Source organism: Aspergillus pseudodeflectus (genome assembly GCF_044049435.1).
Source record: "Aspergillus pseudodeflectus strain CBS 756.74 chromosome Unknown BJX68scaffold_26, whole genome shotgun sequence".
In the NCBI taxonomy this organism is placed as follows: Eukaryota; Fungi; Ascomycota; class Eurotiomycetes; order Eurotiales; family Aspergillaceae; genus Aspergillus; species Aspergillus pseudodeflectus.
In genome coordinates, this window is record NW_027263802.1 from 169,658 (window position 1) to 197,360 (window position 27,703).

The following is a 27,703-nucleotide window of genomic DNA, read 5'->3' on the forward strand; positions in this document are numbered from 1 at the left end:
GCGTGATCCGAAGATTGGAAAGTCATCATCAACACTATAAGTGCCCCAATCTGGAACTCGTTGCCAAGCTCGTCCAAAGCGGCTGCAGAGAATATACCCGGACTTAACTCTTCCCTTTGACCGAAGAAGGGAATACAACGGGGGAGACGAAGTCCGGTCATCCGCGCCGTGCATACCGTGAAAATGGGATCAATGTCTTTTCCGAGTTTCTGTTGGCGCCTCAGCTCCTTTCTAAACAGCCTTCGGGAGTGGAAGGACTGTCCAAAAAGGAGCCGGTATGTCGACAGCAGCCGCCTCGCCTCCTAGCAAGCCGGCGACGGACAAGGAGCTAGAGAACCATGAACGACAAAAGAGCGACCACTTGACCTATACACTTGACCTATACATACGTCCCGAAAGCCAGATTACTGCTGGATTGTTAGCATTGCAATGGATCAAGGTACTGTTGCATGATCATGGCCGAAGGGAAGCAATACCTCAAGCTTCTCTCACACCGGACCAAAGGTGGACCTCGATCTTGGCCCATATACGGAAGATCCGCCAAAAGCGACAAAGCGACCTGACCTGCAAACTCGCCTGTGAATGACAGAGCATTTTCAAGGGTTGACTGGTCAGGTCTTCTGCTGCCCTCCCACTGCCCCTTGTCGTTGATGTACCAGAAGTTGTTCACTTTTCAGCAAGCGTTTCTTCCTTCTTTCGACTTTTCATTCAGATGCTCAATAAAGGCCTCAAGAGCCTCCACAGCCATGTGCCAGAAACCACCCTTGGACCTAGTGCCTGCCCAGCTGGTGGGACAACAATGCCAGCAATGTATGAGCATCAGGATGGAATTCTTCAAGACTTTTACCTCCAAAATATCCTTCAGTGACCCTATTCAAGTGGTGAGAGGAAGCGATCTCAATCCTCAGGGGTTTGGCACTGCAGGCCAAGAACGTTCCGAGTTCGCCTTGGCCAGACGAGTGAATCGGCTATGGCCTGGGATATCTGCGAGCCGAGTAAGGACAACTGCGCTGGGTTTTGCGTTCTTATATCGGCTACCAGTGCGTTCAATTGGTATCTTTTTATTCGCCCATTCCTCTATTTTGTAGGTAAACCAGGTGGCAGTGACCCTTTGCACTCGCTCTTCATCAATAGGGACATTTTCCGTGAATTGGTAGTGCCACTGGACAAGACGATAGTTGTTGGCTGCCGTGATAAGGTATCGCCCAATACCAGTATCATTGCCCTCGTCCTGACGTGCGGAAAAAAAAAACTTATTAGCATCTGTCCTCAAGCTGCGTAGCATCATGGTCAAGACACAGCCAGCGAATCTGCAGACTTACATCAACAGCTATGCGATACGCATAGACCATTCGATGATCATCAGCAGTCAACACCATTGTTATGGCTGGTATATGAAGTGCACCACGAAAGCTCTAGTATATCCCCTGGCGAGCCATAGTTCGACGTGTTTTGACAGCTGAGAGACGTTCGTGGAATATGCGTAGCGCGAGGACGAAATGGTGAATGGTTCAAAGCCAGTGGAGACAGGTGTTGGGTCAGTAATTCAGGTCTTTCAGTGAGCGATAGAGTGGATTCGATGGCCCATGGACAATTCCACGCCCGAAGGCCGAGGTAAGAGACTCGGCCCCTTCTCGGGGCTCGCCTTACTGTTTGTGGGGATAGTTCTTCAGAGTGCTCATTGGGCTCGACCAGCTATAATTATGCAGAAGGAAGTCGATGGGGAGCATACGAAGCAAATATGACCTCGATCTGGTGAATTACTAGCCCTAACTCGGGACCAAAACTCAAAAGACGGAGCCGGAGCCGCCAAAGAGTCGAATCGGGCAGCCCTATGACTTGAGATTGATCGCGTATGCATAAACTGCCTAATATAGACAGACACTCGTGTGTAATTGGAGAGTTAAGCTTGAGTAAGGCTATATGGTGAATTTTTTTTTTTTGATTTTTTTTTCCCCTCAGCTCTGATTTAGATCCTTTGCAGCGTGGTGCGAGGACATGCATCGCGGTCTTGAATTGAGGAACGTTTAGGGTCAGCGTGTATAAGATAACTCACTAGATGATATAGGGACTTCTTGGTAAATTGCAGGAGGTGATGGGCTACTTCTATGTTGATTGAAAGCGCGCTTGGCGTAATGGCAGGCAGGGCCGGCGAGGTAGCAGCAGCATCCGTGCCCAAAAAAGACGGGCGCATACCGAATAGTTGTTGAGGTCAGAGGGATAAAAAAGTGATAAGAGCGTGCTTAAGCGATATCTTTCCTGTCGCCAGTTGGTTGCTAATGTTGGAAGGAGAGTGTAGCATGGGAAAGCCCGTGCTTGGGTGAGCATGGATAGAGCCACTTTAACAATGTTTCATACTGCTCGACGTTTCCAAGTGAATTGAATCAGAGCTACGTATATATCTAGTTACCAGCACGAGTTCGAGTAAATAATAAGCAATATATTAATCGACTATTACAAATCTCCAATATACATCAACATCATACCGCGTATCGCATCACTCGCAGCAAAACAAAACAAACAGTAGTGCGGTATTACGCGATAGGGGGTTGCAAAATATATGCACTGTCCAAAGTCGGCGATATGTATAGGTATCATTCAAGCAAGCAAGCAATCGGGCAGTCGATCAACCACGATCCCACTCGTTCGTTACGCTCTTTCTCCTATGCTGAGCCGCGGAAGTTGGCACACGCGGTCACTCGGCCATAATCACAAGACAAATTGAGCTAAGATCTCAAGGCACGGCGGTAGCAGGTCCGTCGTGTGGAGCAGCAGGGCCGGGGTGGGCGCCGTGCTTCTCGGCGGCAGGGTTGGCGTTCTCGCGGCGATAGGACCAGATGGAGAAGAGTTCCATGAGCATGCCGAAGAAGGTGAAGATGCTACGAGAAAGTTAGTGTGGTCTTGAACAGAGATTTGGTTTCATGTGACTTACAAGGCAAGGAAGATGAAAGCTTGGTTGGCTCGCTTCCGGGAGCAGCCCATGAAAGGGGGCGACCTGAAGTAGCAGTTGTGCTGGTTGTAGTCTTGGGCGGCGAAAATGAAGGCTGTAAGCCAGCTGAATTGTCTGTTAGATGTGTTTGCTATAAACGGGGAAGGGTATGTACAGATATGAGAAGATCACGTCGATGAGGAAGACGGGGCGACCGAGGACCTTGGGCATGAATGGGGAGATGAAGGCCGGTAGGAAGAAGACGACCGACAGGACAGCCTAAAATAAGTCAGTATGAGATGGAGAGACCAAGAGAGCAACACGGTCAGAGCATACGATAACTTCCTGGTAGATGATATGCTGGCCGCGAGGACCCTTGCTGATGAAGTAGGAGGTGATCCCCATGACAATGACAGCACTAGCCCACTGAAGAGCCCGGATGAGGAGCATCAGCGGTCGAGTAAGGGCTTGAGAAACCATCTTGGCTATACAATAATTTGTCGCAGTAGTACAATAGGATTGTCGCAGTAGGGCTGATACTTCTTAACCTGGTTCTTCGGAGCTCCTCAAAAACGAAAGGATTGGATGAGAAAGTAAAACGGTTCCGTCGGAGGGTGGGCAGAGCAGCTCTTTAAATGTTTCAATGGCAGTAGACAAGGATCCGTGCATTCGATGCATCCAGCCCTGGTCAACCCACGGACCAGCGACTTAGGTAGGATTTGCGTCAGGATGCTTCGACCGTGCCGAGTGCTGCAGAAGACCCACGTCTGCACAGAGCTGCCATAATCTCTTCACATTTTTACCTCAGACTAGCTCGAGGCTAGCGTCGATGACCGAAAGCGAGGACATGCATTATTTCTGAATGAGCAGGTGTTGCTCGGCTGATTGTCAACTCATGAGTGCGTCATGATACAGATCTGGGGCACAACGGTTGAACTGCGCGATGAGATTCGCGGGCGAGCAGCAGCTGGCCGTGGGGACCGGAAGGGAAGGGAACCGATCGGCCTATCAGCCAGTGAGCTGGTGTCAAGGTTGTGTGACCTGGAGAGAATCGTGGCCGAGAGGGCCGAAGAGCGAGTCCAGAAGGGAGAAAAGGTAGGGGCTGCAGTATGATTGTTGCTGAGCAAGGGATCGACCACTAGAGAGCCGAACGCGCTGTAGAGGTTGCATGATCCAGTTGGACTGAGCGGATCCATGGGAGGGATGAGATATCGCTACACGATCATCACTAGACGTCGGCATCTTAACCGAGTCAAGTGACCGCGGATTACCAGAATCCTGAAAGACAGACATGCACAGCGCACGGCGATTGGGCGGCTGGTTCCGATCATCATCACATCACCGACAAATGCAATCTAGACTGTCGAATGGCGGCTCACCGCTGCTCGCTCCCCACCTTTGGCACTGGCCTGGTCACTGCTGTCCGTCGGTATCCGTGTCCACACGTGTTGATGATGAAGTTTGATCAAGAGTTGCCAGCAGCTTCGGCAGCTCCAGCTCGGCCAATCGCAGCCCCACAAGGCTGAAGACCCCGCCAAGCCCAGTGACGTCGCTCCGACGAGTCACCTGCACCCGGAGTCCCTTGCTGGCCATCAGATCCAGCTAATTCGCAGCTAATAAACGTGCTTTGACCTTGCTCCTATTAAGATTAACAACACTGGCTCATTGCGAGACTTGATATGTTGTCCCGAAATTATAGCAACAAGGCAATGTTGTGGTATAAAAATAATGGTGCATCTCTGCCCAATGATGTATTTAGTCTACGAGATAACAATTTGCGATCCTGACGCCCGACTCCAACCTGCCCTCCTTGCTGAGACGCCGTTATCGTAGTCGAAATTAGCTTCACTGCGCCAACCAAGTAATGCTTAGCTCAGGAAAGCCTAAGCTTTTCACCACGATGTAACGTTGCCCAAATCATGCTCCTATAAATAGTTAGTAAGCAGTCAACGGTCGGTAAGGCTGAGATAAACATACCTTGAGATATTCGCTGCCCTTTTCCAGATACTCCTCTCGCGAGATAGATGCTTTCGCCAGCTCGGACCCAGACGCCCATTGTGCAGCTCCCTTCCAGGCGTCCAGAACGGGATCGGAGGCACGGCGGACAGCCAATTGAGCATCGAGCGGGAGGAATGCCCGGAACTCAGTGCGGAATCGCTCGTCAAAGTTCTGGAACAGAGTGTTGCCGCCGGTCAAGAAAACATCACGCAGTAACCTCGACTGTTCGTCAGCGTTCGAAAATCGCTGGTTAACGATGTCTGCGGCAATTTCAACCAGTCCCGCCTGGTCAACCCCGGCAATCGACGGTTTGAAGACGACCTCTGGTACTCGGATTCTCTCGACGTTCAGGTGTATTTGGTGTGCCTCGCGTTGACTTTCAGGGTCGAATGGCCAGGGGCCGCGCAGGAAAACGTGTATCAGGCTCTTCGTCCAGTCGGACTGGGCTGCAAGGGTGTGATTCTCCGTGAAATCCGGATCATACTCGAGCAGCTCCTTCTCCACATTATCGAGCATTCCACCGAGGTCTTCCTCTTCCTCGTCATCGCTCTGCTCTCCGGTAGCCACTGTACGGTAGACTCCCCAGTCTTCGTCGTTCGCGCCGAAATCATCGTCGTCTCCGCCTCTCCGTCGTTTCTTGGGGCCGTCGGCTGCGAGATTGGCGAGCGTCTTCATGCGCATCTGACTAGCCAATGATTTCCGGTTACCAAGATCCGCCTTGAATCGGTCGCGTTCTTTGATCCGTTGAAGAATGTTCTATGACAGTTAGCGCAGACTAGCCCGGCAAAGAACGTCGACTCACCTGACGTTGTGTCCTCCGTTCGGCGACCCAGCCTTCAAAATCGTTCTCACGCTTCTCACGATCAAGGCGTTGTTCTTCATCTCGGCGCGCCTGTTCGCGCTCCTTCTCCTCCTTGGCGCGCTGCCTAGCTTCGACATTTGACTTCATCAGTCGTTGATGGCGCTTCTCCTTCAAACCAGCCTCGTCTAACTCCTCGTCCGGAACATCCAGCAACGGGAACGTCATCTCCTCTGGTGCCTCCTCGGGTTCTTCGTTTCCAAGGTCCTTGTTCCGTGACCGCTTGATGGAGCGCTCAAGATCCCGAATCAGCCGGTCCAAGTGCGCTTCGTCCTTGAGATCCTCGGCGTCCAGGATGCGTGTCTTTTCCTTCTTCGTCTCTGACTGAAGACCGCGCTGCAGATCCTTGTAGTACTCCAATTCCTGCTCTTTCTTCATCAACTTCTCAAGCCTCATCTTTGCCGCCTGCTCCTGTAGTCGCCGCCCGCTTTCCTTCTTTCTCTCCGCAATTCGCGCAAGCTCTTCCTCCGTCTTTTCCGGAACGATATGCTCGGTGTATGGGTATTGAACGACATGATCTCGGTCCTCCAGCCCTGTCCAATCCAGGTAGCCACCCAATTCTCGGTCGTAGTCTTTGGAAACGTAGCAGTGGTTATGAACGAGATCCTCCATTTGGTTCTCCGTCATCTTTCCCGGGAATGTGGGGTACTTCAGTCGCATGAGTTTCAGCAGGTATTCCGAAGCATTCATGCCACCCCAGTTCAGCCGTGAACAACTAGACAGGATAGCCTTCGAGTTGAGTACGGGGATGACGTGAGTCGAGGTATGTGACGAAGACACAATCAGACCATCCGTTCCGCGATTATACCGATAGGAGAATAGCGAATCGATTCCGTAAGCGACGGATGGGGCAGAGTAGCACTCGAACAGGATTTCGTTCATCACTATAACCGTCAGCGCGCGACATTCACCCTTGTGGACACGGAATCCTCACTCTTCCTCGGATAATTCAGGTTCGCGATAGGCTCCGTCATCACAATCGGCCGGTCAACTCCTCCATTGGCACCGTCAATTCCCAACTTGATGAACAGATAGTCCAACACTCCCTCCATCACGTCCCAGTTCCCGACAACGTTGGTACCGGGGTCGAACGCGTAGCGGAGCTGTCCTCGTGTCGTAGCATCAACGTAAGCATCATATCCGATGAATTGACACGCCTTGTTCAACTTCCGATCCCGATACCGGCTCATAACAGGGGGTATTATGAAACGCGGATTCTTGTCGAACGACCAGCCGGCTTTGACAAGGTGGGAGCCTATCGAGAATCCAGTGTTAGCACGCCTCTTGAATCAATTGTAGTAGTATGGCTCGACTTACCATTGTCGATGACGATGGCGCTCGTGTTTGGCCTGGATTTGCTCTGTTCGTAGCCCTCTGGCTGCGGGGGCTGATAGCCCTTGAAAGGGAAATCTTGCGCATTGGAGATCTTGGGCGGAGGCTTGACCGCTCCCTGCTCGGATGCATTAACTGTCACGCGAGCAGGGAGAATCGACTGCACCGATGTGATGGCCATGATGGCTGGCGGCGAGGTCGAACGGAGATCAATTAACTCTGGAGCTCGGGCGAGGAGCGATCACCGCATTGCCGTTTGTCGCATGCAGTGGCGAGAGAAAAGTCGAGGGTTTCGGACAGGTCTGAGGTTGCGGACGCGCGGTGGTTCTGTCAGCAAGAGAGAATGGTTTGTTCAACGATGGAGATGAGCGGAATAAATCCCCAGTTCCAGCGCGGTGGAATCTGGCCACCGCCGGCAGTGCTCACAAATGCCAAGACCAGGCCTATCCCCAGCTTCGTACTACAGAATTAGAGGTATGATCACTAAAGGTTGATTGACTACTCAATGCGATGGAATGAAATTCAAGTGGAAGGGCAAAAGGGCAAAATGGATATAATCATTCAATCTAGTGGTATCAATAACTGCTGCGTCAAACATGAAACTGCTGGCAAGCTGGTCCATCACGACGGTTCCTTCAAATTTTCCGTAGCTACAAATCAGTCAGTGAGGAAGAGCCTTTGAATAGCGAAAGGCGTCATACCTTCCAAGTGGAAAAGGACGTTTGACTGGTAATTCTTGAACATTTGTGCCACAAGCTCGACATTCATGTTCTGGATGTTCACCTCCTGCGCGGGGTCAGTCTCATCATTTAGGAGGAGAATACGGACCAAACTACCTGCAGACTCTTGTTCATGACCATAATCGCCTCGTTCAGTTTCTCCTGTCAAGAGTCAGTTCGACGTTCTGTAGAGACGATGGGCCGAAACATACGACATTGTTGATGATGCGAGACAGCAGCAAGGCTTGTTGGTGCTCATGTGGACTCTCCTGTAGACTCATGTAAGCATATACACAGAGATAAAGGGAATACCCTGTCTATGCTTACCATTTTGGGGTTCTTGAGGTTGTTGACGCTGGGGAAAGCCTGACGTTTGTTGTTGTGGTTATCAACAAAGTTATCACGTAATTGAACTTGAAAGTCTGAGTAGTTGCGACTTTTGAGGTGCTTCTCAGAGCTAACCGGGTTTATCAAAGCAATGGAAGTGTCTTCGATCTCTAGATGGGAAGTACGAGCTTGATTCCATACATACCTAGCCAGGCCAGCGGGGGAAAAGTTGCCGCCGCTTTACGTTGCTTGGTCGGATCGGGAGAGTCTTGGCGTGGAACTGGAGAGCCTCCTTCAGATTGAACCTCCTTCCAGAGTCAATCTCATCACTAGACACACTACACGTTCAGTTCCAATCATCAAACCACTCATCATGGCTCCTCCCACTCCTGCTGAAAACGAATCCCACCAGCGCCTCCTCGACCGCCTGGATATCGCCGCCGTTCCACGGCCTTTCCGAAGCCAAACCTGGAGACCGTCTCAGCGTCGCAACAAGAACGTCAAGCAGCTCATCTCCGACAGCACGAGGAAAGAAGCATCTGTAATGGCAACGCAAGCGAACTCCGGTGCAACTACACCCGGCGCACTTGGGACCAGCACAGATGGGACTCAGACTCCGGCTGAAGGCATCCAGCGGACGCCGAACATCGCTCAGGCCGCGCAGAACCTCTCGACGCTGGTTCTAGAGAAGAATGCACGAGCGGCGTACTCCTCCGGGCCTGCGGCCACATATACGAACATTGAATCTGCGCCGTCTTTACATCCTTCGCAGCAACGGCCGTATTGTGATATCACCGGATTGCCTGCGCCGTACACCGACCCGAAGACGCGACTCAGGTATTATGATAAGGAGGTCTTTGGAGTCGTCAGAACCTTGGGACAGGGAGTACCTGAGAGCTATCTCGAGCTCAGAGCCGCCCATGTTGTTCTCAAATAAGTTTTCTGCCGTGTTGTGACAAGCACACTCCAACGACGTTATGAAATTGACAGGCAAAGTACGTTTTACAGCTACAAGGGTTCGCCATTATTGAATTTCTCTGACATTGAAATCTAGAACTACCATTTCCCATGAGGTTATGTACGACCAACACAGTCAAGCCCTTTCCACCCACCGTGCCCCTTTCGAGACAGGCTCAAGAAAACGCTCCGGCTTATTCGTGATCTTGTATATTCATACGGTTGATCTTCGCCTTGTGCCGAAGCACTCGACTCATACCGACGCTCCATGGCCGGAGCGTCAGTTACAATACCCGAGGGTACTGTTGCCGCGGCGGATATGGGTTGGGAAGAAGACGGAGACGCTATCAAGATGTTGAGAATAAAGGCACCGTCTGCTTCGGGGTCTTCATGGTGCAGCACTGATGGCTGTTGTTCATTTCTGGTGTCGACCGCAATGCTGTAGAGTTCATAGTTGATAGGCAATATCATTGTGCCATAATTCTGACCAGCGAGCATAGGAAGCACTGTTTTGCTTCCATTGTGCAGTTGTTGCTGGAAGAGAAAAAGCTGGGCTTGTTGTGCGGAAATAGGAGGAGCTACCAGACCGCCTTCCTAATTCGTCCTAGTACCGCCAGCCAAGCAGCCAGCGTGGCAGAATTTTTGATTAATGGTCGCAACCAGAGCGATTGTTGATACAGCTTCCTGAAATTTAGCTGAAGACTACCTATTGGTCCTTAATCGACGAGTACAACCTAAGCGCAGTATTCCTGAGTCCTCCAAGATTCATTTGTTCCTGGCTCTTTCGAATTTAGTGACCTCCTCACGACCTCACGTATCTCCCGCCTACTGTGCTGTTTCCGCTCCTTATCAGCGCGCTGCAGATCATCCACAACAAATTTCACGACAAATCGTTCCTCTCTCGAATCGTACTAGACATAGCCAGCGCAAACGTCGAACTGCTCTCTTAAACACCTCTTCTCTTCTTATCCTTTTTTCCATTCCTAGAATATCATCAACAACCCGTCAAGATGCCGTCCGTTTGGATGACAGACAACCAAAGTAAGAGCCACCACTCTTCATTGCGACGCTTCCTAGAAACACGCTTCGAACAGATGCTAATACTCCCTGGTTGCATAGAAATTGGTGTCATATTCTGCTCCGGTGGTATGATTTGCCTCTCCCCGCGCATACAGTCGACCACGCGCTCAATGCGCCATCGCATCCAACCCTCCGCCAGTTCGGCACAGCTAACAATTGCACGGAACTCCAGGAGGATTATTCTTATTCGGCGGCGTCCTAATGTTCTTCGACCGGTCTCTGTATGTTCTTCAACACCTCCGCTCCACGGCGGCCACCGCCCGCCCTCCCCTCATCCAAGCTCAAACGCATACCACTAACACCTCCTCTTCTACAGACTCGCAATGGGCAACGTACACCTCCCCTAACCCGTCCCGCCAAAACGTCTACTAACCAACAAATCACCCGCCGCAGATCCTCTTCCTGATCGGCCTAACACTAATAATCGGCCTCGAAAAAACCCTCGCCTTCTTCTCGCGCCGCCAAAAGCTCAAGGGCACCGCCGCCTTCGTCGCGGGCATCCTCCTCATCCTCATCCGGTGGCCGCTGATTGGGTTCTTCGTCGAGCTGTACGGTCTCTTCATACTCTTTGGTGACTTCCTCGTGACGATTGGCCAGTTCGCTGGGAATATTCCGGTCGTTGGACCGTATATTAGAAGTGCGTTGGAGACGTTGGCTGGCGGGCGGAGGAATGCGGAGTTGCCTGTTTAGAGTTTCTCTCTCTTTTCGAGTTTTTGGCGAGTGAGAGGGGCGTCGGTTAGTTATTAGAGTGCTAGGTTGTTAGTGCTGTTTTTGATGCTTTAGATCTAGGGTTCGGGATGGCCGATGAGTGAGTTCGGCTCTAGTGGGAAGGGAGGGATTGGGGGCTTGTATAATGTCTATACTTATGACTATTGTTTATAATAAGTGTGGTGCGCTGGGTCTGTGGCCTTGCTGCGCTGCTTAATTTCATGATGGCTTTGGGATATCATACCTCCGAATGATAAATGATGTAGACTACTCCGATGCGAGCCCTCTCAAGCTCACAACCGATACTAGCTCCGTGTCCAGGATCGTCGTGGAATGTGCAATTCTGGAATTTCCTACGCCAATATCACGTATCCTGTCGGTCCATTAGGTCTCATTCTGTACTATAAGAGTACGTAGCGCACATATTTACGCATTATGATTGATGCTTGAAGAAAAGAAGCCAAGAGGGAAAAACGTAAGAAAACACCCTCATCGTGATTTACATTTAGGCAAACACATTTGTCTGATCTGACCTCATGACTGGCCACACATAGCCTTAACTATGTTCATCTGCCGGCGCCATTAATGTAGTCAGCGACCTTCTCCAAGGCAGCAGCCGCGTTGGTGGTCTGGACAGACTCGTTATGGTGACCGATCATAACGCAGGAGACGGTCCTCACAACGACAGCGCCTTCCTTGCCCTATATGGTTTGAATACCATCAGTATTGCGTGCTACAGGATAGGAAGAGACCAAGTACCTTCTTGCCGTACAGACTGCGATCATCAGCTCTGATGGCGAAGAACTTCTCGCCTCCAATTGTGAAACCATTCTGCATAGCGTATTCGCTGTTACCGAAGGCGGAACCGAGGGCCTGGATTTCTTGGGGAGTGATCTGTACTCGTCGTCAATAATAAACGCTCAAGTTGCGCGTCCGACCGGTGAGGTGAAAGCAGGTCGGGAAAGGCTCGGAGCATACCGTAAACCCAGGAGATGAGGCCTCAATGCCGGAGAAGTCAACACTGAGGATGGCAGCTTTGTCAAATTGGCCGGATCCCATCAGACTGCAAAGTTCACTGTTGTCAGTTTTGATGCGGAGGTCGCGGGGGGTTCCAGTGTTGGGCGAAGCGGGGTAAGCGTTGGAGAGATCAGTACCTGGAATCGACATAACCTGGATAAGAAGAGACAATTAGCTAATGCGAGTGGAACAAGAAGAGATATGTGGAAATATCGCAGACAGTACCTTGCCAGACAGCGGAGTGAGCACCCATGGTAACGGTTAGGATAAACAAGCAACGGAGCAACTGAAAAGGGGATCGGGTTGAGAGGTCGGCAGAGGAGTCGCGACGAAGATCTGGAGAGCACTGAGGTGAGACACAGCAGAGGAACAGGGGGTGATCGTCCAGCAATACCACTGTTGAAAATATTATTATTTGCGGCGATAGAGGGAGGAAGCGAGAGAGGAGAGAAAGAAAGAGGTGAGCAAGGTAAGGTAAGGTGGGGTGGGGTGTGCTGGCGGGTTTGGAAGCTGCCTCCGTCGTCCCGGTGCCCCGCCATCCACCATTCATCCCGAATCTGGCGCAGTCGCGTCATTCTTCATCTTGAGGACCCTTGATTATCAACAGAATATACGCTATTAAGACTTTGGATGGTGGCCTTCTGGGTTTGAAACGGCCTTAAAGGTGGGTTAAGCAGTGATTGACGCTCAAGGGGCCGACTTCCAGTTCCATCGCAGAAATATGTATACTGTCAGGAACACACGAGAACCCTTTCGACTACTCCGACTGTTGGTGCTCCTACGCGTTAGAAACAAGGCCCACACTCTATTTTGCGCATCAGGCACTACTATGAGTCTTCCAAGGTTGATGCAGCAGATATTCAACAATCAGGGTACCATCTCCGCCAGTCGCGGATCGCGCTGATGGGCAAGCATGAGTCAGGGAATCTCCAGATCATCATATCAATCGCATCCAAGGCATTAACTGTCCTGAGATTAAGCCTCAGCACGAACCATCAACTTGAGCAGATGTCGGGTTGTTGATGTTCACGGAGCTTCAAGTCCGAAACCAAGCGGTGTAGACAACAGTGCAATATCTCTCAACTACATTGGTGGGGGCTTGAGAATTTCCAATCATCCATGAGGTCAGAACCATTTATACCACCAGAAGCAGTCATTTTTAGCAGTCCAGGTAGTTACTTGCACGAACATCATGATGCATGTGTTGGAGGAGAAGCTGCTTGATATGCACGTGACACCTGTGGCTCTTGTCATGTGCTGATCATCTGTGGCGCTTGACCAGATCAGGAAGGCGTGGCTTTCGACCCTGAATCTTAAACACCGCCTCTTCGTCTCTTCATCTCTCCATCTGCGATCCCTCGGGTGCTCTGAACTGCCGGCTTTCACGCTGCCATTATCATTTCTAGGAAGGGCCAAGCGCACACTCCCCACAGACCATCATTTCTTGAGGAAAAGGCCCAAACGACCTCGACGGCCCCTTCCCGTGATCCACCATTACACGAACACTAAATCGAGATTCGAGATTCAGAATTCGAGACGCGAACACATCTCTGATCCAGATTCATCTTGAGAGGCCCGCTGAAGATTCAGCTTTCTCGGAATCTGGGTTCTGATGTCTGGCGTTATGGCTGTCGATTGGTTGGGCGGGCCCGGTTTCAGAATCGGCTGAAACCAATCGTGAATCAGAAATCCGCAGCCTGAGCCCGCGAGATTTGCCCTGCCTGCCGCCAAAGCATTTGCTTGGCCCGCCAGACGCAATCTTCATTTAATCTCTGTGCAACCGCAATGCTCCATTTACGCCCCCGTATAAGCAGCCCGCGCAGACTATGGTGGCGCTGACTGCATCCGCCTCTGCTGCTTGTTGAGTGGGCGGCATAATCTTACATCTTGACGGCGGCTACAACAATCTATCTTTCGGGATCCCGTTGGCTGACCCTCTCTAGCGCCAATTTATCCCTGGGTGTCTCATTCAGCATTGAAGATGTCAGACATTGCTGAATTGCTCCACCGAATCCCTGACACCACTGTCTCGGAGGGGTCGTGGCCCTTTAATATCATCAGCCGTCTTTTCCCTCTTTTTTTCTCGAATGGCTCTTTGTCTCTTTTCTTTGACCTTTGCTTTGCACCTAGGCCTTCTGGAAGGCTGTCCGTTCCTTTATAGGGTTTTTAACTCTTTTCGATTCTTGTACACCTTTAGCCGTCCTCTTTCTTTACGATTAATCTTACCTTTTCGAACCCGACCTAGCCAATCTGTAGCACCCAAGCGCCTAGCAAATCATGGCTAGAGGAATATTAGGAAAGAGTCGCCCATCACCGGAAGCGCAGAGCATCTCCAAGCCAGTCTTGAAGTATACGGATGCCTTGCCGCGCAATGATCTCCGCGAGATTGAAGGCGGCATCAGTTACAGTCGTCCTATTCACCAGGTTGTCAAAGCCGAGCAGCACCCTGGCACATCTGCAAGACGCAGCCCCAAACGCAAAACGGGAGCGCTGACACCCGGCTTCGATTTCCAGATAACTGTTCCACCTGCTGAAGCTTCATTTGCACCGTCGGAAACAGACCATGCACTAGATGAGTCTATGATCGGCATCGCCTTAGGGAGCCCTCGTTTATTGGAGTCACAACTTTCTACCACACAGGGACAAAGAAATCCGCCACCGACCCCTCCCGACGTCGAAAGCCCTTCGTCGGCCCTGCAGAGGAAGTCGAGCAAATGGAGGAAAATCGGCGGTTTATTCAAAGCAAAAAGCGCCGTGGCCCCCAATGTGAACAAGCCATTCTACCAGGTCCGTGCCGAAACGGAGCGGCCGTCCCAAGGTTCATCTCATTCAATCGACTACAAATCGCGGCAAAGGGCCGGTAGCAAGACTGAACCAATCGAGAACACCGAATTATGGCCTTGCCTAGTGTCGGAACAGGAAGCTATCATGCAAAAGCAGAGCTCTTCCTCGACGAATGCGCAGGGGTCATTACTTCAGGTCGAAATCCCCAAAGTCGAACTGGAAAGGTACAGCGTCATGTTCGGCGGTCTCTTGAACAACAGTCGCCCATCGCTACTTAACAGACGAAGCAAGACCCTGGATGATGTAACTATCCCAGGTCAAGAGGTGTGTGAATCTACACAGTTGACGATATTGTTACGCTCACAGCACACAGGTATCCTCGCCGTTAGGGCCACCGCGCCGCCGGGCGACTTCTCCAACACGTTCAAGGTCACCAAACTTTACACTCTTCCCAACAACTCCATCAAGCAAGGCCTCAAAGATCCTCGGAACGCAAAATCTGCCTCAGCGACCAGATCCCTTGCGCAAAGCCCAGCCAGCGGCCGAAGAACCATTACAAGAAATCGAAGTCAGCCGAAGCACGCCAAAATCAGAGATCGAACGAAAAGCGCGGCCATCTCATCGTCCACAGCCCTCTATATCATCCTTCCTTTCTTCGACTTCCATCGGGTCCGATGATGAGCCTTTACTCATTCACAAAATCGAGCCCGTTCGCACTTTTGCGGGCATGGAAGAACCGAAGTGGGAGATGATCAACCGCAAAAGGTCTGCTCAGGGTGAACAGCAACCTGCGACGAAGGTATTGACCATCAATACGAGGGAACTTCGATCGGAGTCTGGAAGCAGCGGATCAACAACCGCATCATCGCCGATCCTCTCGCCCTTGGATTCGCTCCGCACTGGCGTATCACCTGTGAGAAACAACAATAATGTGACACCGGCCATCCTTCCCCCACCTGGAAAATATCCTCCGCAGGAAGATCCAATTCCGACCATCGAAGTCTCGATCGCAAGGTCAATATCCGTGTCTAAGGGCAAGAAACAGGTCCTTGTTCCGGTCCGAACTCGAACGGGCCATCTCAACACCAACGAGAGACTTGTCGCGAGACAGGTTAGAACGCCCCAGGTTACCGGTGGAAAGTCTGCTCATAGGCCTGGGTTCTCGCAAGACGTGCGCATTGAATTGGCGTAGATTCCGTTTCCTTTGTCTTGAGTTTTTGCATCATACCCCGTTTGTGTATCGCCTGGAGTTCTGGTTCTTCTTTCTCCAAATGTTTATGTCAAAGCGCAGGGAGCATTTCTATTATTTCTGGAGTTCCAATTCCAGGATCCCATCTGGCTTTGGGTCTTTCTGTTCTTGAAATATGCTCTGTTTGATTACATGGGCGGTCTTATCTCGCAAGAACACAGTGTGTTCCTTTCCTTTCATCTATATATCTATAATAAAATATCTATGTTCAAGTGCCATTCCATGCAACGAACCATCTTAGCAGATCTACTACCCCTTAACAACCGAGCTCGACGTCTCCTCCACAACCTGCCTCTCAGCACTGGCATCAACCTCCACACCAGCAAGTACCCACTCCATCCCGGGATACGAGTCACTAAGCACACGCACATTAACATTCCCCGAAACGAGCAAATGGCGCGGGAACTTGACCGAGGAGCTCGTCGTCAGACCGGAGCTGTTGTTCCATTTCCTGTTCCTGCCACCACCACCACCACCACCACCGGAACCAAGGCCCTGAGCCGGTCTACTCGACGAGCCCTTCCCACTGCCACCAGAACCAGCACCACCCCGAACAGATTGATCATAATTCTTCTGGTTATTATTCGACGGCCACGAAACCCTCTTCAGCGCAAGAAGATCTCCATCTGACCCATCGGACTTCGCACTACACACGACGAGGAAGAACCCCTCCGTCTGCGGCTTGGGGAATCGAGGTGCGTAGATGCGATGATCGGCGTTCGTGGGTGCGTTCTTCCGCGTGATGCTAACCTTCACTCCCGCGGGGGAGATTGCCGAGATAGATAGGGCGAGGCGCGGGAGGTGCGATGTTGCTTTTGTGAATTGAGCGGCTTTGGAGGCGGGGATGTGCAGTTTTCCGGGGAGAGAGGAGATGGCGCTTGGCGGGAGGAGGGTTAGGGCTGTAAGGGATTGTGGGAGGGCGGTGCTTGTGTTGGATTTGTTGTTCGTTAGGTTTTGGCCTGGGTCTATGCCCGGGAGAATGGAGAGCGGATGGTCCTCCGGCCAGCGGGCGGATTTGATGCACTGCAGGAGGTTGATGAAGCGGTAGCATGCAGCAGTGTAGCCGAGTTCAGCCATTGCGTCGATGGACGCCTGGATGATACGGATGCTCTGGTCGAGGACGGAGATCTGGTCACCGACATAATCAGAGATGGGCAGATCGATGCGTGACATGTATGCCTGCAGCAGGAGGAAGGCCTTGACGTGGGGATCCCAAAGCGGGAGGTCGCCCATGGGTTCGACGGAGAGCGGGAGGTTTCGGGAGAGCTCGGCGTTGATAAGGTCTTCATTGTGGCGCACTGGGAGCTCGTCAAACTCGGTGGCGGAACACATCCAGCTGAGGACGTCGTGGAAGGAGGGTGATGGTTTTGCGTGGGAGAGCAGGTAGCGGATGGTCTTGTGCGCGAGGTAGTAGTAGCTCATTATCTTGCCGAAGGGGGTAGCGTCGACTTCGCCCGTGGCGGTGTCGAATGTGATGCAGTTTGATTCGGAGAGTTCGCCGAGAGACTTGTCGACAAGGTCGATCATGAAGTCCTGTGCTAGGGTTTGAGCTTCGAGAGAGTTGTGCTGGTCTGCTGAGATCTCGAGGCCGTAGTAGGATGGGTTCTTGTGCAGGCGACGGAAGAAGAATGTCCATGTGAGGTAGTCAAGGGCATCCTGTTTCGTGGTAATAGTTCCAGCAGATACTTCGGCTCCCAAGTGGTTGTCAAGGACTTTATGGAGGGTAGACTCAACAGGGAAGCCAGTGTGCAAGAAGTGCTTGTAAAACGCCTTCTTTGCGTCTTGAGTGAAGATACGCGCGATACCAGAATCGTCGAATTGAGGACGTCCAGCACGACCAAGCATCTGGAGAACGTCGGTCAGATCCATATCCTTATATCCCTCTGTTTTGGCGTCGAAGAACTGCGTTCCCTTGACGACAACCAGATGGGCTGGAAGATTGACACCCCATGCGAGAGTACTCGTAGCGACAAGGATTTGGATCTTGTTGTTCGCAAAGAGCTCCTCCGCGAGCTGTCGATCAGACTCTACCAAACCAGCATGATGCAAACCGATACCAAAAGATAACGCCTCCTTCAATGCCTCGTCCTTGACCCGAGCAAGGTTCAGTTGCAAATCCTCCTCGGACATACGAACGAATCGACGCGGGTTATCTTCCATCCCGCAGAAATTAATCAAGTCCTTGGCCGTCAACCGTGTCTGCCGACGAGACGCCACGAAAACAATAACAGGTTTCTCTGGAGAGTGGTTCTTGATGGCCAAGAAAGTCGGTCTGTTCATAGACTGCATGAGCGGACAAAAGCCGCGCTGTTCGGGGAACCCGTCGATAAAGATTTCCAGAGGAACCGGCCGAACGGAGTGGCGGAAGTTATACAATCCCTCCTTGACTCCCAGCCAATTCGCAAGATCCGACGCATTCGCACAAGCCGTCGACATACCCATTAACCGGACGGAGCCCTTGGATTGTGAAGCGATGTAGTTCATACGAGACACGATGATCTCCAGAATAGGGCCTCGGTCACCACCAAGCAGGTGAATCTCATCAATAATAACGAGGCTCACTTTCCGAACATAGTCCCTAGTCTGCCAGCTACGCGAAATACCGTCCCATTTTTCCGGGGTCGTGATGATGATATCTGCGTCTCGGATTGTTCGAGTGTCAGGCGTGTTGTCTCCCGTCAACTCAACGAGTTTCAGGCCCATCGGTGCCGTGAGGCGTCTTCCCCAGTCCAAAACACGCTCGCGAACAAGGGCTTTCATCGGCGCAATGTAGACCACCTTTGAGCCCGGACGCTCCCTGAAAGCCCACCACATAGCGAGCTCGGCGGCAACCGTCTTCCCACTACCTGTTGGGGATCCAAGAAGCACATTTGCAGCGGTATGGTACAGAACGTGGAAGAGCTGCGTCTGCATGGGGTTGAAGAACTGGAAACGCTGCGCATAAAGTTCTTCAAGGATCGGGTTGTTTAGTGCAGAGATGGGCAGAGGCTGAAGGTTGAGGAGATCCGTGTACACACTCTCCGTGTCCGGGCGAATGAGATGCTGGAATGAGATGGGCGTAACCGTCTCTGCTCCCAACCATCTATCAGAGATTGCTCGGACATATATCTGACTAGGCAGCGGGTCTGAGAGCGGGATGGTGAAGTTCAATTCGTGCTCGTCATAGAGCTTCTTCCGACTAAGGATGAAGTACTCGTGATGGTAAATCTCTGATGTTTCTGAATTCTCAACCCAAACCCAATAAGACTCAGAGGCGCCATGGTGCCTATCATTCCAGGTGAACTCGGGATAGAGACTTAGCCGCACACGTAGGACGTCGCGATTGAGTGGTGCAATTTCGGCCTCGACACTCAAGGTTGGGAAGTTATCTAGCAGCTTCGCCAAGGTCTTTCCCATCTTGGTATTGTGGACCAGTTGCCCAATCTCGGCAGTTTCCATATCCCTCATCGATTCGACAGATGAAGATGGTAACTTCTCGTCCAGATTTTTCAAAATCGGCTGCGGCAGATCGAATTGACGGAAAGGATGATCGAATGGCCAGATCTGCTTCTCGATGGATTTGCACATCGAAAGCAGTACTTGACATTGGTATCCCCAGCGTCTGTTCAGCGCAATCATGAACAAAGCACGACAAATACGCGCTGCATTTTGCGCTACATACCCAGTATCCGAGACCAAAGCAAAATCCTCGATTCTAGCACGGGAGATGTACGACTGAAGGAGAATGTTGGTCTTGGCTTGAGCAGAATCGTTACCTCCTTCGACTTCGGTCTGGACTGCCTCTTCGCGAAGTCTGTTGAGCTCCTTTGATTCACTGTCGCGAGCCTGAATGTTGTCAAATTCACCACTCATACTGATCATGCGCAGGACATCTGCCTCGCCGGACCGAGGACGCATCATCTCGTTGAAGATCTCGATACTTGTTTGCAGGACGTAGTATTGACTTGCAATGCGACCAACATCCTTAGCTCGAAGTTCTTCCGTCTTCTCGTTGTAGATGATCATCTGGCTCTTCTGTAGGACGATTGCTGCCTGGATGATGAGTTGGCGGCGTCTCTGTACCAGCATCGGGTCGTCCCTTATCTCAGCAAAGTCAATTCCATAGTTTCGAGGCTCCCGTTTCATCCGCACAAACAGGTACGAATAACCCAGCCACTGCACGGCTTCTGGAACAGATGTGACCGTGCCGAGGGAGATCTCAGCGTTCAGGTTGTCCACGAGTCTACTTGAAAAGCGAGACTCGATGGGTTGCTGTGAAGTCACCGCTGAGAGATAGTGGTTGAGCTTGTCGTGTGTCGTACAGATGAACCCGATACCCGTATCCTGGAACTGGGGACGACCTGCGCGACCGAAGATCTGCAGAACATCGAGAATGCCAAGGTCGACGAATTTACCCTCCTGGGGGTTATACAACTGAGTTCCTTTGATAACGACCGCCGCAGCTGGAAGGTTAACACCCCAGGCAAGAGTAGCCGTACAGCAGAGGACTTTGATGAGGCCTTCAGAGAACATACGCTCCATGAGGTTGCGGTCGCTTCGACTCATTCCAGCATGATGTGTGCCAAATCCACTAGCGAACAGATCTCGCAGCTCGCGGGCTCGCGCATGCTTCATATCCCGAAGGCCATTCGAGTAGTTCTCATGTTCATGGCAGCTGAAGAGGGCCTCGCATCCATCTTCAATAGCCATTTGTCGGAGCATCCGTGCTGTCAACACCGTGTCTTTGCGGGAATGCACGAACACCATTACCTGATGACCTCGCTCGAGCATGTCACGGACTTTTTCATAAGCGACAGTGTCGATGTTATCGCGGGATTGTTTAGAGCCTGGTTTTCCTTTGACGCCAATGAAGTGCTGCTCCAGAGGCACGGGGCGGAAGGACGAATCAAAGAAGAACAGTCCAGCCATCTTATTGACCTTGAGGAAATCGGCGACATCGACGTAGTTCGGAAGTGTTGCAGAGAGACCAACGATACGAATGAGCGACTGGGTGCTTTCCACCTGCCGCTGAGTACGAGCAACCAGAGACTCGATGACTGCACCACGCTCATCGTGAAGCATGTGAACCTCATCGATGATCAGCAGGCGAACCTTTTGCACGAGCTCCGTATCGCCGGTACTTTTCCGCGTCACCACGTCCCATTTCTCAGGGGTGGTGACGATGATTTGGGTTTCCACGATCTCCCGCTTCGTCAGCTGCATGTCACCAGTCAGCTCACGAACCTGAATCCCGAGCCATGCAAGCCTTTTGCCGAGCTTCTCGGTGACTTCGGCTGCGAGCGCTTTCATGGGAGCCACGTAAACGATCTTGAAGTCGTCTACTAGGACTGAAAACTCAGTGGCATCAGGCTGATCGACCGGGCTAGGAATCGTGTTTTTGCCGACGGCGTTCAATATCGTCAGCATTGCAGCGTCCGTTTTACCAGCTCCAGTAGGCGCACAAATAAGCATGTTCTCGCTGGTTTTGTAAGCAACGTCGTAGAGTAGACTTTGCATCCTGTTCAAGGTCTTGTAGCCCTTGAAGGTTCCCCGACACAGACCATCCATCGACGAGATCGGAACGAGTTTCTGCTGTTGGGCAAGCGTCCCAACCTTTGCGGCTGGGACTTCAACCTCCGTGTACTTCTGCTCATCGATCTGCCTACTCCCCACTGGCAAACCATAACTTTTCCCATTCAGCGCAAGCACATTCCTCGAATCATGCATCTTGAAAACATGCGGATACTTCGGCTCCTGTCGAACCTGCTCCGGCATTAACGCCGCATTCTTGTGCTCAAAGTCCTGCCTCCGCAGCGCCTGCTCCCTCTCCGCCCTCGTCTGCAACGAGCCAAAGGCCAACCCGTCCGTCTGTGCCTGCGTTTTCTTCGGACCAGCATCCAAGCTCCCAAGTATCTCCTTCCGATGCGCAATCAACTCGATAACGAAATCCAAGTCGTCAAAGCCCACAATCTCAGCCAGCGACATTTGCAACTCGTCGTCTCCGCTATCCGTCGCAAGCGCGGCGATAATCTGCTGCGATAGCTCATCCACTTCCATCCCGCCCTTTTGGTACGCGAGGAGCTGGCATCTCTGCTGCAGCCATGGGAGGTCGTATTGCTCGGAGGAGGTTGGCGGGGAATGGAGGTCGTCGGACGCATCCAGGTCGTCGCTGGTGGACTCGTCGTCGGAGCTAATTAAGTCCCAAACGTCGTCGACTGTTCCAGCAGAGGAGGAGTGTTCGTCAAGGTCTAGGTCGAGATCGCTGCCGTAGGCGAGCTGGTCGCTGGCGGGGTTCTTGGTGAGATTCAGATCCGCGATCGCCTGGCGCATGGCGGCGAGTTGGGCCAGCCACTGCGACTCGATGGATCCCGTTCCGTTCATTTTGGCTTTTGATGTGGAGGGAAGTCAAGTTTTCCTGGGTTTGTGCGAGAGGGAGACGGTCAGGGGAAGTTGGAGTGTGGGGGAATTTCAAAGCAACACCAAAGCGGGTGCCACCGCCAAGCGCCTCGATAAATGTACAGGAGGCACAGATTATTGGTGATTTGATTGTGTCCTCAGTCTTGCTCTAAGACTCGGAATTCTTTTCAGAGGCTTGTTCTTCGTTTCTGTTATGAGCCCACCTCCGTTTGACGCTATGAGTGTCCTTTGTTGGTGTCAATTTGTCGTAGCTATATATCTCCGCCTAAGGGTTAATCGGTGTCGGAGTACACCTGAGCAGCAAACCTCAGTAAGTATGACTGGGATGAAAAGAGCCGAACCGCATCCGGTCACCAAGGAGGCGCTTCCGAGATATGTCGACTAAGATTTTTGCAGAAATGCAAGTGTCATCATTCCTCATTCTGAGTCATAAACTGAGGACAAAGGTCGTGTTTCTGTAGAAAAATACGTCTTTCCAAATCATACAAAAGTACCAAGCGAAATTATAACAACCGGGTCCCATAACTCAGTTGGTTAGAGTGTGATGCTAATAACGTCAAAGTCGAGGGTTCGACCCCCTCTGGGACCACTTCTTTTTTGCGCTCATTTTTTTTTAACTTATGCGGTTTGCCCTACCTTCTCATATCCTGCTCGTATTCATACACCTGCCGTCGCTTGCCGCCGCAACGTAGACAGACACTGCACCTCCATATCTCTCTACACTTGTATATATATTTGGCGCAACGGCGAGGCACCTTCGTGCGATCGTCCCAGCGCGATTTTCTCGTTAACAAGGGATTTGGCTCGGCCTGCCTTACCCCCTCTTGCGCCGCCTCACTCGAACCAATCCAAGTATTACCCCCAACTGCCCTCAGCAATTGTCAGATAAGATAAGCAGCAGAAAATGCGGGATGGTAGCAATACCCCCTTACGCGCGCGTCTGCTGCAGGTATCTATCACTTACTATAAAGTTTAGAACAACGCTGGCCGATTAGCGTTGGAAAAGTGAAGTGAAAAAGCTGTATAAAAGATGCTTTGTGAATTGCTCGTTTCATAGTCTATGATGAAGAAAATGCCTTGTGATGCAAAGGTCTGATTAATATACAACGTGCTCCGCATTAGCGGGCGGAAGAAGTGAAGTCGCGTATGTCGTCGTCAGGAAGAGTGAAAAAGAACAGTGTGGGCATTCCAATATATACAAGAATCACCAGAAGAAAGGGTTACCATAGACGTCTTGGTAACACTGGAAAACGTCGGGGCAGCTGTAAATTGGTTAGTTGCTGTCTCGAAAATGAAGGAGGAAACGTACTAAACTGGCTCCTGCCCAAAGATAATATGCCAAGTGTACTCCATCACACGGGAGGTCATGTCGTCTGGGAGGTCGTTTGTGAGAACCCAGTTGTAGTATCGCTGATAGTCGCTCAGCGGACGTTTCAGAACCTGTTCGCGGGAGACCGCAAACTGCGAGCAGCACGGAACGCCAATGACTTCGGGGACGTTGTCGTCGAGAAACAGCGCCCGCCACGCATCTGGGTAGATACTCTCCACGTTTTTACCCGGTCGTGGGGGGTTTCTCCCTGGGCGGATTTCGTCGGGGCAGCCGGGGGTCTCCTGGCAGCGGAGGTTGGCGTAACCGTTTTGTTGCACAAAGTCAATTTGTAGCGACCGAATCGATTCCACGTTGCTGTAGTCCATTGTGTCCGTGTGCCAGGCGCCAGGCCAGCCATCGCGGTGGCTGTGGATGAAGACGATCGTCGAGGGGAGGTCATCGTAGTGTTCGACGATGTATTGGAGGTAGGCAAGGGCCTCGCGGCCTTTGTTCATGGGGGTGTGTCGCGGCGCGTTTACGTCGTCGACGACGTAGATGAAATTTCGCCAACTAGTTAAAGCAGTCGGGTTAGTCCAATGCACGCGAAAACCCGTCTGGATAGAAAAGTCTGAGCAACATACTCAGTCAAATCGGCGCTGACCCAGTTTGTATCCTCCGTCGATAACTTTGCCATCACGATGATCCGGTCATTCGGGACGACGATGGGACTGATATCGTAGTGCTGGCCCGAGACGCCAGTCTGATCCTTTGGCCATCGTGACTTCCACAAGGCAAGCTCGGCAGGATCTGGTCGGGAGCCGACATTGAAGGTCCAGAATGTGCGTGGACGCGGAGCGTGGTGTGCGGCGTTGAAAAGGCGGCCGAGGAGGAAGATGGCGGTGATAAGGAGGGCGGCCCCCCCGATGCGGACGGATAGTCTCATCTCATAACCTCTGCTGAATTAAGAATAATAGAAACGACTGAATAGGGAGAAGCGAAGGGAAAAGGAACGACAGGGTCGGTTGAAGCACGGCGATGGCGATGGGAGGGGAAAAGGAGAGGAGGTCGGCGCAGCTGAGACAGAGACAGGCCGCAAGCGTCAAGTTCCACTGGATCGTGAGGGAAAATAATTTCGTGGCAACTTCCGCGGAATTTGGATTGGTCGGTTGCCTGCCGCTGGATCTGCAGCGACTCCTCCTGAACCCCAAGTATAAAACTTTGCCAGACGTTCTTTTCTCCAAAGCGAGTCTCTCCAGCTCGAACGGATTCTGTCGCCCTCTTTGCGACAGTTCAGCGCCTTTGATCGCTGTCTGCCCGGTCAAGAGTCTCGCGGTGGGAGCAGCCGCCAAGGTCCTGGACAGTCCATGGGCCCGAGACTACTCGCCTTAATTTCAATTTCGCAATCTTCGCACCAGATGGTCTGAGCCATCTTATATAAGCCTCCTCAGCTTGAGATTTCCAGAGATGTCGACTCTGCCCGTCAACAACATCTCAAGTCGCGAAGTCGGCACATTGTCTCCTCAATGTGACCGTCGCCCGTGGTCGCCGAATGGGTCCTCCCGACCGTTCCTGATCCCGACCAGAATTCCAGGGTCCTCGACTCCCCCACCATTCACAGACTGTAGATAAACGGCATCTCATTTCGCCGGCAATTTAATCCTTCAGCCATTCCTCGAGGCTCAAATGACCCTTGATCACTCCTACGTACAAGCTGCACGCATCAACAAGGAAATTCGTCCCGTACGGAGGAGAACTCGTCGCGATCTCCGGCACATTTTGCTTGCGATCCGACTCACCGAGTCCGATCCCTCAGTCGCCAGACGCGCGGCCAGAAAATTCTGAAGCGTTGATCATCATGTCTCATTTTAATTGCGCCGAAACCCTGGCCAGACTTTTGTCGATCTCGGTCCCGCTCGTTTTCTCTTGACAGTGTGATTGATTGTTGCATTCTGTTAGTGTGGGACTGACGGCGACTTGCGAACTTTGATTCGATCGCATCATTCGGATTGGTGCCTGAGGCTGCCAGTCTATGGTAGTGAAGACGGTGGGCAAGCTCATCAGGGCCCGGCAGAAGAGACTTTAAGAGAACAGATAAATAACTTTATCACCTTCTGTAACAATACAGGTAGAGGCTAGAGATTCTTCCAGAAGAGAAGGGGTTTCGTCACGATCAATAATTATGGAGGTTCTTCGTTGCTTCCCAACAGCACCGGGTATACCCCGAGTATCTCTACATATTGTGGAGGTGGCGCGTGGTAACGCTTCGTACACTATACAGAGGCTGCTTGATTCTAAAACGTAAATGATCATAAGTACATCCCATGTAAACATTCAAGTCATCCCGATCCGAGGGTGACCAGCACCATCTTGAATCCGGACCAGAGGGCGTCGCTCTGTATCTACTATCCAACCCTCCTGTAGGTAATGCATCGAAAACAAAACGCCAAATCAACTGCACGCTGCTAGCCAACACAAAATGCACAATAGCCAACCCATCCATAACAAATTCACAAAAGCCTACCAGGAAATCAGCAACACCTCCCCCTCTTCTTCACAGATGGCGGAACCTCATCCCCATCATCCCCAACACTGCTCGGCGGAAACATCAACCAACTCCGCCTCTTATCGTTCATCCCCAGTCGAAAGCTCCCACCGGCCTCAATCCCTCCCAGCCCCGCAGAAGAAGCAGAACCCAGAGCCCCATCGACGGACGAGGACGCGCCCGGCGACAGCGCCGCAATTTCGGCCTCGCGCTTGTTCCGCTGCTCCACGAGCTTCCGCGCTATCACCCGAAACACCTCTTCTACGCCCTCACCGTCCTTGGCACTGATCTCGTGGCAGCAATCCCACCCAATGTCCTGCCCCCAGAATCCGCTGCTCCGCTTGCTGTCCAGGCCCATGCCCATCCCGTGGATAGTCGTCACCGACGCCGACGACGCATGCTGCCCAGGTACAGGCGCAGGTCCAGCCCCGAACCCCGCCGTCGGCGGCGGCGTCGACGCCCGCGACGGATACAGCTGCTCAGCGACATACGCAATCGTCCTTTCAAAGGGCACGCGGCGGCGCGCGGGGTCCACAGCAACAATATCCGACTTGGTCCCAACAACATGGATAACGATCTGGTCGCCCTCGCCGAGGTTCTTCTTCAGCTCGAGCAGCCACCCCGTCATTTCCTGGAAGCTGTGCTCATCGGTGATGTCGTAGCAGAGGAGGCAGGCGTTTGCGCCGCGGTAGTACAGTCGCGAGATGCTGCGGAAGCGCTCCTGCCCTGCTGTGTCCCAGATTTGGAGCCGGACGAGCGTGTCTGATGTGCTATCCAGCACGCGCTTTGTGACGAAGGAGGCGCCGACGGTGGATGTTGTTGTCGATTCGTTGAAGGCGTTTTTGACGTAGCGCTGGACGAGGGAGGTTTTGCCGACGCCTGTTTTTTTTCCATCTGCATAAGTATTTGTTTGTGAGGGAAGAGGGGAGGGGTGTTACCTTGAGCACCGAGGACAACGATCTTGGCCTCGAGGGAGGAGCTCATGGTGGGGTTGAGGTTGAGGCGGGGCCGAGGGAGAGCTGGATTTGCATGATCCAGCTTGCAAGTCACGGCGACCAGCAGCAGAAGTCAGGGAAGGATGTTGTGTTAAAGGTGAGAGGAAATACGCGATAAGATAAAGAGATCAGATCCCACAAAGCGACGAGCGGGTGGAGGCGGATAAGAAGCAAAAGAAGCAAAAGAGGGGAAACAAAAGACGAGCTGAAGGAGAGGCGCGGAACGAGGGAACACGAAAGAATGACTCGCGCTGTTCAGCTGCTGTAACCTGAAAGAACCGCACGAGGCGATCAGCCGATCACAAGCGTTTGCGTTGAGGGACAAGGTAATCGGTAATCAGGTGTTCGTCGCCTGAGAGAGGTCACTGGTCAGCCTCAGCTCAGCTTCCTCCGCGTCTCTTTATTTCCTCTGCCGACGCCTGCTCCTCCAACCCTTATTCCGTCTTCCAACTCCTGTGGCGACTGGCGACAAGGGGGAGGGAAGCAAATACGAGAGGAGAGA

At 52.1% G+C, this 27,703-nt stretch overlaps 10 protein-coding genes and 1 non-coding gene across 11 annotated transcripts; 4 read left to right on the forward strand and 7 right to left on the reverse strand.

Moving 5' to 3' along the window:
• Positions 1-2,734: 2,734 nt before the first annotated feature.
• Positions 2,735-3,409, reverse strand: BJX68DRAFT_267702 (uncharacterized protein; the record flags this gene model as incomplete). Its single annotated transcript, XM_071045880.1, has 4 exons — positions 2,735-2,879; positions 2,933-3,055; positions 3,105-3,208; positions 3,266-3,409. 4 exons carry the CDS (start codon positions 3,407-3,409, stop codon positions 2,735-2,737), a joined length of 516 nt encoding a protein of 171 aa, XP_070898167.1.
• A 1,154-nt stretch (positions 3,410-4,563) lies between these two features.
• Positions 4,564-7,475, reverse strand: BJX68DRAFT_238766 (actin-related protein ARP5). Its single transcript, XM_071040416.1, has 5 exons — positions 7,104-7,475; positions 6,721-7,041; positions 5,730-6,670; positions 4,907-5,683; positions 4,564-4,854 (listed from the first exon to the last, which is right to left on the reverse strand). The coding sequence occupies exons 1-5, from the start codon at positions 7,297-7,299 to the stop codon at positions 4,822-4,824; spliced, it is 2,268 nt and encodes a 755-aa protein (XP_070898168.1). The 5' UTR covers positions 7,300-7,475; the 3' UTR covers positions 4,564-4,821.
• Positions 7,476-7,645: 170 nt separating this feature from the next.
• On the reverse strand, positions 7,646-8,403 carry BJX68DRAFT_238772 (DASH complex subunit DAD4). Its single transcript, XM_071040417.1, has 5 exons — positions 8,165-8,403; positions 8,050-8,106; positions 7,955-7,999; positions 7,820-7,904; positions 7,646-7,768 (listed from the first exon to the last, which is right to left on the reverse strand). Exons 1-5 carry the CDS (start codon positions 8,165-8,167, stop codon positions 7,740-7,742), a joined length of 219 nt encoding a protein of 72 aa, XP_070898169.1. The 5' UTR covers positions 8,168-8,403; the 3' UTR covers positions 7,646-7,739.
• Positions 8,404-8,471: 68 nt separating this feature from the next.
• Positions 8,472-9,783, forward strand: BJX68DRAFT_238773 (uncharacterized protein). Its single transcript, XM_071040418.1, has 2 exons — positions 8,472-9,159; positions 9,219-9,783. The coding sequence occupies exon 1, from the start codon at positions 8,538-8,540 to the stop codon at positions 9,099-9,101; it is 564 nt and encodes a 187-aa protein (XP_070898170.1). The 5' UTR covers positions 8,472-8,537; the 3' UTR covers positions 9,102-9,159; positions 9,219-9,783.
• A 1-nt stretch (position 9,784) lies between these two features.
• On the forward strand, positions 9,785-11,094 carry BJX68DRAFT_238776 (Got1 family protein). The gene is made up of 5 exons (XM_071040419.1): positions 9,785-10,162; positions 10,241-10,267; positions 10,374-10,422; positions 10,518-10,533; positions 10,595-11,094. Exons 1-5 carry the CDS (start codon positions 10,132-10,134, stop codon positions 10,889-10,891), a joined length of 420 nt encoding a protein of 139 aa, XP_070898171.1. The 5' UTR covers positions 9,785-10,131; the 3' UTR covers positions 10,892-11,094.
• A 75-nt stretch (positions 11,095-11,169) lies between these two features.
• On the reverse strand, positions 11,170-12,385 carry pfy1 (profilin). The gene is made up of 5 exons (XM_071040420.1): positions 12,152-12,385; positions 12,064-12,079; positions 11,888-11,972; positions 11,669-11,803; positions 11,170-11,610 (listed from the first exon to the last, which is right to left on the reverse strand). The coding sequence occupies exons 1-5, from the start codon at positions 12,177-12,179 to the stop codon at positions 11,476-11,478; spliced, it is 399 nt and encodes a 132-aa protein (XP_070898172.1). The 5' UTR covers positions 12,180-12,385; the 3' UTR covers positions 11,170-11,475.
• A 1,818-nt stretch (positions 12,386-14,203) lies between these two features.
• Positions 14,204-15,902, forward strand: BJX68DRAFT_267708 (uncharacterized protein; the record flags this gene model as incomplete). Its single annotated transcript, XM_071045881.1, has 2 exons — positions 14,204-15,034; positions 15,084-15,902. The coding sequence occupies 2 exons, from the start codon at positions 14,204-14,206 to the stop codon at positions 15,900-15,902; spliced, it is 1,650 nt and encodes a 549-aa protein (XP_070898173.1).
• A 55-nt stretch (positions 15,903-15,957) lies between these two features.
• On the reverse strand, positions 15,958-22,382 carry BJX68DRAFT_103481 (RNA helicase SLH1). The gene has a single exon (XM_071035783.1). The coding sequence runs from the start codon at positions 22,317-22,319 to the stop codon at positions 16,209-16,211; it is 6,111 nt and encodes a 2,036-aa protein (XP_070898174.1). The 5' UTR covers positions 22,320-22,382; the 3' UTR covers positions 15,958-16,208.
• A 488-nt stretch (positions 22,383-22,870) lies between these two features.
• BJX68DRAFT_t102 lies at positions 22,871-22,944 on the forward strand. The gene has a single exon. It is a non-coding gene; the product is annotated as a tRNA-Ile (tRNA).
• A 510-nt stretch (positions 22,945-23,454) lies between these two features.
• On the reverse strand, positions 23,455-24,867 carry BJX68DRAFT_103550 (DUF3431 domain-containing protein). Its single transcript, XM_071035784.1, has 3 exons — positions 24,306-24,867; positions 23,665-24,234; positions 23,455-23,617 (listed from the first exon to the last, which is right to left on the reverse strand). The coding sequence occupies exons 1-3, from the start codon at positions 24,605-24,607 to the stop codon at positions 23,560-23,562; spliced, it is 930 nt and encodes a 309-aa protein (XP_070898175.1). The 5' UTR covers positions 24,608-24,867; the 3' UTR covers positions 23,455-23,559.
• A 1,325-nt stretch (positions 24,868-26,192) lies between these two features.
• Positions 26,193-27,190, reverse strand: BJX68DRAFT_267711 (Rab family GTPase; the record flags this gene model as incomplete). The annotated part of the gene is made up of 2 exons (XM_071045882.1): positions 26,193-27,085; positions 27,145-27,190. The coding sequence occupies 2 exons, from the start codon at positions 27,188-27,190 to the stop codon at positions 26,193-26,195; spliced, it is 939 nt and encodes a 312-aa protein (XP_070898176.1).
• Between the last annotated feature and the right edge of the window lie 513 nt (positions 27,191-27,703).

Coding starts and splice junctions, on each gene's coding strand:
- pfy1 (XM_071040420.1), bottom strand. CDS start 12,179: ATGGGTGCTCACTCCGCTGTCTGGCAAG. Junction 11,804..11,887: donor CCTCATCTCCTGGGTTTACG/GTATGCTCCGAG, acceptor CGACGAGTACAG/ATCACTCCCCAAGAAATCCA. Junction 11,611..11,668: donor GCAGTCTGTACGGCAAGAAG/GTACTTGGTCTC, acceptor CAAACCATATAG/GGCAAGGAAGGCGCTGTCGT.
- BJX68DRAFT_238766 (XM_071040416.1), bottom strand. CDS start 7,299: ATGGCCATCACATCGGTGCAGTCGATTCTCCCTGCTCGCGTGACAGTT. Junction 5,684..5,729: donor AACGGAGGACACAACGTCAG/GTGAGTCGACGT, acceptor TAACTGTCATAG/AACATTCTTCAACGGATCAA. Junction 4,855..4,906: donor AGGGCAGCGAATATCTCAAG/GTATGTTTATCT, acceptor AACTATTTATAG/GAGCATGATTTGGGCAACGT.
- BJX68DRAFT_238772 (XM_071040417.1), bottom strand. Junction 8,000..8,049: donor CTCGCATCATCAACAATGTC/GTATGTTTCGGC, acceptor GACTCTTGACAG/GAGAAACTGAACGAGGCGAT. Junction 7,769..7,819: donor CGTCCTTTTCCACTTGGAAG/GTATGACGCCTT, acceptor ACTGATTTGTAG/CTACGGAAAATTTGAAGGAA.
- BJX68DRAFT_238773 (XM_071040418.1), top strand. CDS start 8,538: ATGGCTCCTCCCACTCCTGCTGAAAACGAATCCCACCAGCGCCTCCTC.
- BJX68DRAFT_103550 (XM_071035784.1), bottom strand. CDS start 24,607: ATGAGACTATCCGTCCGCATCGGGGGGGCCGCCCTCCTTATCACCGCC. Junction 24,235..24,305: donor GTCAGCGCCGATTTGACTGA/GTATGTTGCTCA, acceptor TGCTTTAACTAG/TTGGCGAAATTTCATCTACG. Junction 23,618..23,664: donor TTTGGGCAGGAGCCAGTTTA/GTACGTTTCCTC, acceptor ACCAATTTACAG/CTGCCCCGACGTTTTCCAGT.
- BJX68DRAFT_238776 (XM_071040419.1), top strand. CDS start 10,132: ATGCCGTCCGTTTGGATGACAGACAACCAAA. Junction 10,163..10,240: donor TTGGATGACAGACAACCAAA/GTAAGAGCCACC, acceptor CTGGTTGCATAG/AAATTGGTGTCATATTCTGC. Junction 10,268..10,373: donor TGTCATATTCTGCTCCGGTG/GTATGATTTGCC, acceptor ACGGAACTCCAG/GAGGATTATTCTTATTCGGC.
- BJX68DRAFT_103481 (XM_071035783.1), bottom strand. CDS start 22,319: ATGAACGGAACGGGATCCATCGAGTCGCAGTGGCTGGCCCAACTCGCC.